The sequence below is a fragment of the Littorina saxatilis genome, linkage group LG11 (genome assembly GCF_037325665.1).
Source record: "Littorina saxatilis isolate snail1 linkage group LG11, US_GU_Lsax_2.0, whole genome shotgun sequence".
Lineage (NCBI taxonomy): Eukaryota > Metazoa > Mollusca > Gastropoda > Littorinimorpha > Littorinidae > Littorina > Littorina saxatilis.
This window is the reverse complement of record NC_090255.1, coordinates 12,118,035-12,129,032: the sequence shown is the minus strand read 5'-3', so window position 1 is coordinate 12,129,032 and position 10,998 is coordinate 12,118,035. Positions and strand designations below refer to the sequence as shown.

The following is a 10,998-nucleotide window of genomic DNA, read 5'->3' as shown; positions in this document are numbered from 1 at the left end:
TGAATTAAAGACTCGTAAGAGAATCAAGTAAGGCAGACTCGTTCTCATACGTTTCGGTGTGTCCCTTTTCCCGCCAGTTCAATGGGCTTTGTTTGGGGAAAACACATATACACATTTTGTACTAGCATTCCACTGGGCTAAATAATGTCTGGCACATAAAACTCGCGCGTGTATCGTAACCCATGTGTATCGTTGCCATTTTCCCCATTTTATCACATATTATTTCTGGAGATCAGTAAAGTCTGAGTAGTAGTCGGTTAAAAGCCCAAAGTTAAGCCCCCAGTGCCATTGGCCCGTAAAGCTACCTATTTACGATTTAGGCGCAGAAACCCCTACAATTGATGAACGGGAATTATGGTCGACACATATATTTTGGGTAATGAACTCGTATCATGAGTTTGATGAATTCAGGCATGAGAATGATAGAGATCTTCTGAGTTAAGATTTCAGACAATAGGAAGATATTGTCTACAGGCTGCACAATTTTGACTATTAATTCTCATGTTGCACTTTAAAGGCGCTTGCCTACAGAAGAACTTTGCGACTGAAACAACCTAACATTTTGTGCAGTCGCATAGATGCAAAACAGACTTTTGATCTAAGGCGTTATGATTTAGTCGCGCTTCCCTGTAAAGTAATAGACTGTTGTCTAACGCTTCATTTTGAAGCATGGGAGCGCTCGCTTACCCCATGCCTAAGTTATCTTTCTTATTCTTGTCGTTATTATTCAACTCGATGAAGATGTGTCTTCATGGCGATGAACATACTTAATAATAACAATTATTTTGCAGTTGCGGTTCATGCAGTTGGTTAATTTATGTAGAGCATTTTCCAATGCAAGGCTTAGGCCTAAGGGAAGATGTTGGTTACTTCCTTTGACATTAGCTGTTGTGGAGTTGTTTAACTCACTGTGGATTCTCTTTCAGAGAATGCTGTGTCTGCAGGATGTTGGCTGTATTGTTACTTGTCTATATTTGTCATGATTATTTTGACAAATGATACAGTCATACATTCATAGGTTTATTGTGGAATGTATGTATGGTTACGATGCATTGGTATGAATGGTGCGTTTTACTTGTTATGCCATGTACTTATATTATGTTTTCTTTTCTTTTCATGTGTCATCAGACACGGCTTTCTGGTGTCTACTTTCTGGTGTTTGCTTCTGGTGTACGTTAATTAAAAGTCACGTTATCGCAACCTCTGTCTTGGCGTCGCATTATTATGCTTCCTGGCCTATCGCCCCCCCCCCTTCCACTCCACCCGATCACATCATTATCAACATGTTTGGCTCATATTAATCAATTTCCATCTTTCTTTGCTCCAACAGTTGTACATAGCATAGTGCATTTACTTATACAACAAATCTTAGGACAGCTTCCTAACATTGACAAAAGACTTAAAACCAATATGAATACTATTTACAAGAAAAATAACAAAACACAGACCTGTACAAATACAAAACGTGTGAAAACAGCTGACACACTTTGGCAGAAGGCAAAATGTAAGATGATCATTTGATTCCAACATAGATAAAAACAAAAGCAAGAATCTATTAGACTGAAAGATGATTCAAGTACTTCAGTTCAGAATGGAATGCAAAGGAGGGAAATAGAAACAAAAAAAGCAACATGAGCGTTTATACTCAGCATTAGACAAACACAGAACAAACAGTCCTATGTCGCCACTCTCAGTAAACATGGAAGAAATGGCGCAGAGCTAAATCAAAATGGTAACGGTTACGTGGACATTCAAAATACAAGTAAAATGTGATAGGCAGATTATCAACATTTGAATGATAAGATAAAACATGCATTGCAAGCAAAACAGTCATGAGCACCAGCCCTAACAATCATTGGTAATATGGTACCTGCCAGTTACTACTAGTGTCACTTTATAAAACAACATCATTTCATTGGATGGAGTGAATGCACTAAGTCTGTTAGCGTAGATACAGGAGTACCATACAAAATCCTTCCATTTTGTATTCAAGTGCCTATTTGCGAATTAAACATCTTCTGCTCATCCTACTTTGTGAAATATAGCTTTTCGTCTCCACATTACCATATGTCGAATGAAGATAAAGGCAGAAACATAACATATCCCATAAAGTGACCATTACTATGTTCAGTCACTATTGACATACTTTTGAGGTTATCACACAAACACATACATTCAAGTTTAGAAGAAACAACACAATAATACAACGTGTATAGCACTAATCGCCACCTGATAGCAGACTCAGACACAAAATTAATGTCAGGCAACTGAAAAGCTGTTTATAAAGTAGAAAATACAGCACTCAAATAAAAGCATTTAGATTAAAGCATTTTTTATATATCAAATATTCAACATGGGCATTAGGAGAAAAATAAAACAAAACAACAACAATATTCAAAAACAAAAATCAAGTCGTACCCTATGTTATGACTACAGGTACTTTAAAACACATCATACAATTACACATCAAATTCAATCAATCTTCAAAATTAAAAACAATAAGACTGTACAACAAGCAATCACATGAAATAATGAAACATGACAACAATAGGACCAAGCACGATCAGCATACAGCACGATCAGCATACAGCACGATCAGCATACAGCACGATCAGCATACAGCACGATCAGCATAAAGCTCGATCAGCATAAAGCACGATCAGCATACAGCACGATCAGCATACAGCCAGCCATGCAAAAGCAAACCAACTTAGCCATTGACGACATCATAATGATCGCACATGACCCCCACTTGCCACATAACAGCTTGAATATTTTGCTTCACTTATTTCTCATAGTAAATTACGGATGTGTATATTTCGGGTCTTTCTCTTAAACGAGGGTAGTGGGGGAATTTAGCGGGAAGTGAGTCTCAGAGTGTTGTGAGGTAGAATCTGAAAGCAGAAGAACAATGGTGACAACGCGTGAGAGCGATGAATAAAAAGACCAAACTTACTGTACTCACGTGTTAACGAATATTACAAACAAGGAATGCCATGCCTTTGTATTCTTCGTGCACACGTGAGTACAGTATGTTTGGTCTTTTTCCTTATCAGCCAATGTTAATTCAGTTCATTCAACTGCGAGCAGCAGCTGTGAAAAGGACTTCAGGTACCTGGCCGGTAAGTTGTTCGTTTTGCTGTCAGATAGGGAGAAATGGTGCAATAAATATAAAGCTAGTGTGCAAAGCTAACATTCTATTATCTGTTTCATTTGAGGCCAGTGGAGATGATAGAGCGGTTGTGTAGCTATACCGTATATAGTCAGTCACTGATTTCTTTGGATAAAATACAATGTCTTTTTATCATATAATAAGACCAACACTATTTGCTGTCACCAACATGTTCCAGAATGTTATTGTCAATGAACACCTACAAGCAGATGTACATAAACGGCGTATCCATTTCTATTCAATGATAACCATCACATCAATCAATGGCTAACTATTTTAAAACGTCAAATATGAATATATATCAAACACACACACACACACACACACACACACACACACACACATACACGCACAACACACACACACGCGCGCATACCGTACACACACACACACAAGCGCACTTACGCATGCACCCACACGCACTCACACACGCACACACACACACGCGCGCGCACTGACGCACCTACCCTCACGCCACACACACACACCACACCACACCACACACCACCACACCACATCACACCACAACACAACACAACACAACACAACACAACACAACACAACCACAACCACAAATACAACACAACAACAAACATACACACACACAGTCTTTAAATGAGATAGAGTCAAAGACATCATAACATTCTATCAAGAACTTTCCGTTTGTTGTGCCGGTTTTTCTCATTACAAATTCATGTAATTCATTTTGACCTCGATAGATCAAGAGGACTTTTTCCTAATGTCCTGGGCTATTTTGTCCCTGTTACGTCTCAATAATGTACCCTCTGCATGGTAACCAAGCGCCATGTGCAGGATTATTCACTCTCCCTGTCATTCTCTAAAACAATACCACACCTTTCTTACAATCTGCAAACTGTCACTTTAAATTATACTGTTCAAAAAAAGAAACGCATAGTTGCTACTTGCCAAATTTGTTTTATTTTTCGAAAAAATTAACAGAAAATCCAATATTTAGATTATTTGTTTGAAATTTGGTATGGACACAGTTGAATGCACACACAGTTCATTTGCATCTTCAAATCAATCAGTCAATCAATACGATTGGGTGCCGAGGCTGTCAAGTCAGTAGGGGGTGTGACTGCCTTGAGCAGCAACAACTGCCCGGCACCTTCTGGGCATGGACTGGATCAGATGCCGGATATCTTGCTGTGGGATGGTGTCCCACTCCTCCTGAAGTGCCTGCAATAGATCGCGGTGATTTGCCGGCGCTTCTTCTCGCCTGCGCACACGTCTGTCCAATTCATCCCAGAGGTGTTCTATCGGGTTCATGTCTGGCGACATGGATGGCCAGGGAAGCACCTGGACATGGTGGTCGGTGAGGAACTGGGTGGTGAGTCGTGCTGTGTGCGGGCGAGCGTTGTCCTGCTGGAATATGGCATCCTGGTCAGCCAGAAGAGGAAGGGCGTGTGGGCGCAGAATTTCCTCCGCGTATCGCTGGGCAGTTATGCGCCCTTGGACGTGCACCAGGGTGCTCCTTCCAGCGGTATTGATCGCCCCCCACACCATGACGCCTCCACCACCATGAACGGGTGCCTCATCCACACAGTTGGGCGCGTAACGTTCGTTTACTCTCCGGTAGACCCTCCTCCGACCATCATGTCGCTGGAGCAGGAAGTAGGACTCGTCGCTGAACCACACGTGTCTCCAGTGATTCCGGACGGTCCAGCGAAGGTGCTGGTTGCCCCACTGCACTCGGTTCTGGCGATGGCGGCGGGTGAGGACAGCTCCTCTGTGAGGTCTGCGAGCTCTCAAACCAGCTTCATGCAGGCGGTTCCGCACGGTCTGGTCCGATAATCGGTGTGGCCCGGGGAGAGCCTGGACAGAAGATGAGGCCGACAGGAAACGATTCCGGAGGTGGCGGAGCCGTATGAAGCGGTCGTGAGCAGCAGTTGTCGCCCTTGGTCTTCCCGCTCGTGGCAAGTCAGCAACGGAGCCAGTGGCTTGAAACCTGACCCACAGTCTACTGATGGTGCTCTGGGACACGTGGAAGTGCCTGGCGATTGCACTTTGACTTTGGCCTGCTTGTAAACGACCCAATGCAATTTGGCGGTCTTCTCTGCTCAATCGGGCCATCTTTCGTCGCTGAATTGTCGTCTGATTTCTTTGTGGCGAACAATCCGCTTTTATGGGTTTTGGAAGACATGGTGAGAGCTCAATATTCCCCGAGTTTCACGAGATTACACTGAAGCATGACGAGTGGTCATGCCAAATGAGCAATTTTGACATTGTAGCCACTGATAACGCATGCGTCACGTGCAGAGCTCACTTGTGGCAATGGACGAAAGGTCGACGACCAGATAAACATTGTCTGCAGTTTGGTGGATATCCTTGTAGCCATATAACTAAATTAACCAAATATTACAAGCTATGCGTTTCTTTTTTTGAACAGTATATGTTCAGGTATTCTGATGGGTACATTTGCACCAGTATAATATGACAATATTCCTGTTATGTAATTCATTTCGGAAAAAAAAATCATGAAAAAACACAATACCATTCAAAATATTCAAGATGTTTACATTTTTTTCAACCCGTTGAGTGCCAAGGCCGTAGAGAATACCGGTGTAACACGAAATGTTTACTCCACGAAAAATTTACTCCGGAGTAAACATTGTGTACGAAATTCTTACTCCGAGGACACCTTTCGTACGAGAAAAGAACTCCCCAAGGTACATAAAAATTACTCCCTCCACGAAATTTTTACTCCCCAATTTTTTACTTCCAGTAAAAACCTCGTACGCGAAAATGGAATGCGTGCGAAGGGATAATGCCAATATGTGATCTCGCGCTAACAAATGTCGCGCTACCCTCCCTCCACCCCTTCCACGACCAAGACTAACAGGGGACAGTGGAGTAAAAGTTGCGTACACCTGGCGTGGGCAGTAAATTGATTGTGTTAGGGTGGAATAATTTATTCGTTATTTATTTGTCAGGGGAGTAACATTTTTGACCGAAATGTTGACTCGGAACACACCTGTCGTTGGAAGTTTTTTTTCTCGTGTTATGGGGGAGTAGTTTTTGTTCGTAAAGGAAGGAAAAATTTCGTACGAAATTTTTACTCCGGAGTAAAAATCTCGTGGGATTAATTTTCTTGTGTTACACCGGCTACATTCTGCATTGTACTGTGTCCAAACCGGTGAGTGTAACATGTTCTCAGTAAAGGGAGCTAAGGCAAAACTGTTGTCTTTCGTTGAGTATTGAATACTGTACTTTTGCCCATAAGTGCAAGGCCAACTGTCAGCTCTGAGTTGACATCTTAAACAGTTTATTTGTGCTTGTTGAAAAGATGGCGGCCAGCAAATCGCGTGCACTGGAAAAGAGGGTTTGTTGGAGGCATTCTATTCTTAAAGTGTTTGAAGAGATCTAAAATGACACGAGAAAGGAAGAAGAAAGCTTTTTTGGTGATGATAATGATACTTTATAGTTCTTTCTTCTTTATTTGGTGTTTAACGTCGTTTTCAACCACGAAGGTTATATCGCAACGGGGAAAGGGGGGAGATGGGATAGAGCCACTTGTTAATTGTTTCTTGTTCACAAAAGCACTAATAAAAAAATTGCTCCAGGGGCTTGCAACGTAGTACAATATATTACCTTACTGGGAGAATGCAAGTTTCCAGTACAAAGGACTTAACATTTCTTACATACTGCTTGACTAAAATCTTTACAAACATTGACTATATTCTATACAAGAAACACTTAACAAGGGTAAAAGGAGAAACAGAATCCGTTAGTCGCCTCTTACGACATGCTGGGGAGCATCAGGTAAATTCTTCCCCCTAACCCGCGGGGGGTACTTTATAGTCAAGAAATGCTGGTAAGAGCCACCATCCCCTGCCTTATGACAAAGACACTGATACACTTGCTTGTGACCATGAATGACACTTCGTTGTGACAATTTCACAAAATTACTAAGAAGCAAACGCATTTTATGAAAATGAAACTCAAAACATTTGTTACAAAGTTAAAGTAAACTCTATCAGCATTGCTCCTGGGAATTTATTAATTTGTCAGAAAAGAAATAAACGAGTAATGATAATTTAAAACAATGCAGGGAGTGTTCACTCAATTTTCTCCGGGCACACATGAATACCCAGAGTGAAATATCGCTGGCACTCAAGGGGTTAAACCAGCATCTTTCTGGCCTGTTGTGATGAGTTCAAACCCACATTGCTTCCTGTGTAAACCATCCAAGATCTGTCCAATGTGTAATTGGATACAGACCCAAACTTAGTAAAGCCTGACTGACTTCTGAGCAGTGTGGATTTTGCACAAACATCACCACTAGTGTCTTGTTGTTCTGGAGCACATCCACAAACACGAATCAATTGATATTACAGGCAGGCAGGGTGTGCCGAAAAAAATGTTCCATTTTTATGTAACATCTTAATGGACAATAAAGTGTTGTTGTTGTTATTGTTATTGTTATTGATATATGGGCGGAGTTTGTGCGTTTTACATTCATGGAAGTGATTGCTGTCATTTGTTGCCACTCTTCAACGAACACAAAAGGAGTTGTTTCTTGTGATATGTGACAACGTTCACTCAGCAGAAATAAATGAGTAAAACATCTATCTTTCCGTGATGGCTCCGATCCATACAAGTAGGGCGGTGCATCTGGACATGGCCAGCAATCGGTTTTGAAGGTCAGCCTGGTCACTGGATGATCCCGTTCCAATGACGACCCTTCTTTCAAGACCGGACACAGTCTCATAATCGGATACCGTGACCTCGTTTTTCAACCCCAGAGCAACATCACGGAACTTAGTGTCTTTATCATCCTGTGTAAGTATTTGCATGGGTATGCCACTGTCAAGTAATTTGCCAGTGAGTCCTTTCTCTGCCCTTTTGCTGCTCTTTCCCTTTGACTGGACGCGTTTACTAGGACCCAGCACTAGGACGTCTCGATACTGCAGTGAGTCAGGACCTGAGACGAAACATGTGATTAGTTATACCACTGGTATACAAAGTGCTATACCAGGGTACACAGGGAGACACTTCTTGAGAGATAGACAGGGAAGAGAGACCGAGAGCGACAGAAAAGCATGTTTTAAACTGCAAAAAAAAACACACACACAGAAACACACACACAGACACACACACATACACCCTCACACGCGCGCACGCACACACACACACACACACACACACACACACACACAAAAACACATACTACACACACACAAGCACACACACACACACACACACACACACACACACACGCACACACACACACACACACGCGCACACACACACACACAAGCAAAAACACATACATACACACACACAAGCACACACACACACACACACACACACACACACACACACACACACACACACACACACACACACACACACACACACACACACACACACACACAGTAACACACCAGGGGTTTTTTCCGAATTTCCCAAGGACAATAAGCTAGAAATACCGAAACTCCAACAACAACAACATCACCAACACATTTTACACTATTAACCTTCACCCGACCGGGTTATCGACTACACACGGAAGACATCGTGGGGCCGTGCGGACCCATGCCAAAGTAGGAAAAATATGCATACTCTTCTGTAGACCCATGCTTTCCAAAGAAACAAAAACGTGCATCCCCTTCCGTAGACGCCGTGGTTAAATTTCCGCGCGAAGTAATTAAAATAAATTATTAATGTCGCCAGAAAAGCTCACGATCCATTTAATCTTGCCTGTACTTCTTTGTGAAATACATAGATCAAAAAGCACATCTTTAGTGTGTGCGTGTGTGCGTGTGTGTGTGTGTGCGTGTGCGCGTGTGTGTAAAAGGAACACGGGCGTAGTTTAGCGTGCAGTCGCTTGACTGAATGGCTAATCACGCCTCAACGTTCTTGTTTCTTCTTCATTTATTGGTGTCTGTGTGTGTGTGTGTGTGTGTGTGTGTCTGTTGTTTTTGTCCCATTGTATTTCTCTGACATTGTTGTATCAATTTTTTTCTCGTGAAAATGTGATGACACTGTATCTTGCAAAGGGGTGTATACCTAGCAAACGCTCACCCCCTACTTTTATCTGACATCTGTGCGGAGGGGGGGGGGGGGGGGTGGGTGGGCGTTTGCTAGGGGTTTTACGGTAATATCAAAAGCAAATAGAGACGTTGGCAAAGATTTCTGTCAGCTAATGAATTCTTCGTAACGGTTGCCTTAATTTGCAACTTCATAATTTCACTCACCTGAACTCTGACCCACACCAAGCTCCTTCAGCAGCTGAACAACGGCGTCTCCACAAGCATTACAGTTCATCGCTGTACACCTGCTATGTCCGTCCTGACCGCCCTTGTGTGGCAGCCACCTGACCGGCGGTCCCTCCGTCGCTGCAGGGGCGGGGGTGGAGCTGTAGGAGGGGATGCCGCTGCTCTCTTTCATCACCCTGGACTTGGCAACCTCCTTGGTGACCGTGGGGGGACAGCGCAGCGGAGTGGTCAGTTGCCTCTCACACATCCAGGACGGCCGGCTGATCAGTTTGTGCACGCTGGCACACCAGAAGGACAGGGACGGGATCTTGGGGTGCAGCTCGTTGATGAATAATTCAAAGGCGTAGCTGGTGATCAGACCAAACACGTTTGATTACGCTCCTTCATTTTGAAAGGAATCACATAACCTCATCCCTTACACGCACATACACAAACGCATTCACACACCACACACACACACGCACACACATACACACACAGATATACATACAGACAGACAGACAGACACACACATACACACACACATACATACACACACACACACACGCGCGCTTTAGAGTAACACTAACAGTTACGCTGATTTGAACAAGAAAGCGGTGATGTGTTTGTTTGTCTGTTTATTTGTTAGCCCGTGCGTCTGTCTGTTGATGTGTTTACTTGCTTTTATGTCCGTGGTTGGTTTGTTTGTTTGCTTGTTAGTTGTTTAAATGTGTGTTTCTTCGTTAGATGTTGTTTTGTTTGTGTGTCCGTGTGTCCGTGTGTTCTTTTGTTAGCTTGGTACCTGGTTTGTTTGACTGTGTTCACCTGTTTGATTGTTTGTGTGATTGTTTCTTTGTTCGTGTGTTTGCTTGTTTTCTGCTCACCTGATTGTTTGTATTATATATGCACGCAACACTTGAGGCCCGAATGCCACAGAATCAAAACATATAATCCAGTCTGTCTGGTTGTTTTCCCCTGCTTGTGCATTTTAACTAATTTACACATGAAAAAAACATTGCTCGCTTCAAAGGCAATCAGCTTGCCTCTTCAACATATTAGTGAGCATTACAATAAAGAAAGTTCACAAAAGAACAATTTGAACGGTGGAGAAAAACACACCAGGAAATGGAATTGCTAAAATATTGATCGAACACACCCACGGAGGCTGTGAGAAGGCTTTTAGGCTATCAGTTTATTATCCTTAGCAGATTATGACTTTATTCAGTTATTCTGCAGAAAAGACAAATGCTGGAGAAAAACCGTTCTTTTCTGCAGCATTTCTGCATAATGTCATCTTTCGCTGAAGCAGCGTTTTTTTCTGCAGCAAAACATTTTACTGCAGTAAAATTGAAATCAAGAATGCTGCAGTAAACGGTGCTGTTGTTTTATTGCTGAAAACCTGTTTACATTTTTTTGCAGCATTTTGTACTGGCTCTTGGCGGATAATGACATTATTCAGTTATTCTGGAGAAAAACCGAAATGCTGGAGAAAAACTGTCTTTTCTGCAGCATTTCTGCATAATGTCATCTTTCACCGAAGCAACGTTTTTTACTGCAGTAAAACAGTTTTTCTGAAGCATAATGTTTACTTGGTTTTCTGCAGCA

The 10,998-nt window shown here is 42.5% G+C and overlaps 1 protein-coding gene across 1 annotated transcript in view; it reads right to left on the bottom strand.

The window, feature by feature from the left end:
• Window positions 1-6,630: 6,630 nt before the first annotated feature.
• LOC138980672 (uncharacterized) overlaps window positions 6,631-10,998 on the bottom strand; it is a 14,457-nt gene continuing 10,089 nt past the window's right edge. Inside the window, exons 2-3 of the mRNA XM_070353579.1 lie at window positions 9,394-9,761; window positions 6,631-8,117 (exon numbers count right to left, since the gene is read on the bottom strand). Coding sequence (XP_070209680.1) covers window positions 7,762-8,117; window positions 9,394-9,761 — 724 coding nt within the window. The 3' untranslated portion in view covers window positions 6,631-7,761. The remainder of the gene's footprint in view (window positions 8,118-9,393; window positions 9,762-10,998) is intronic.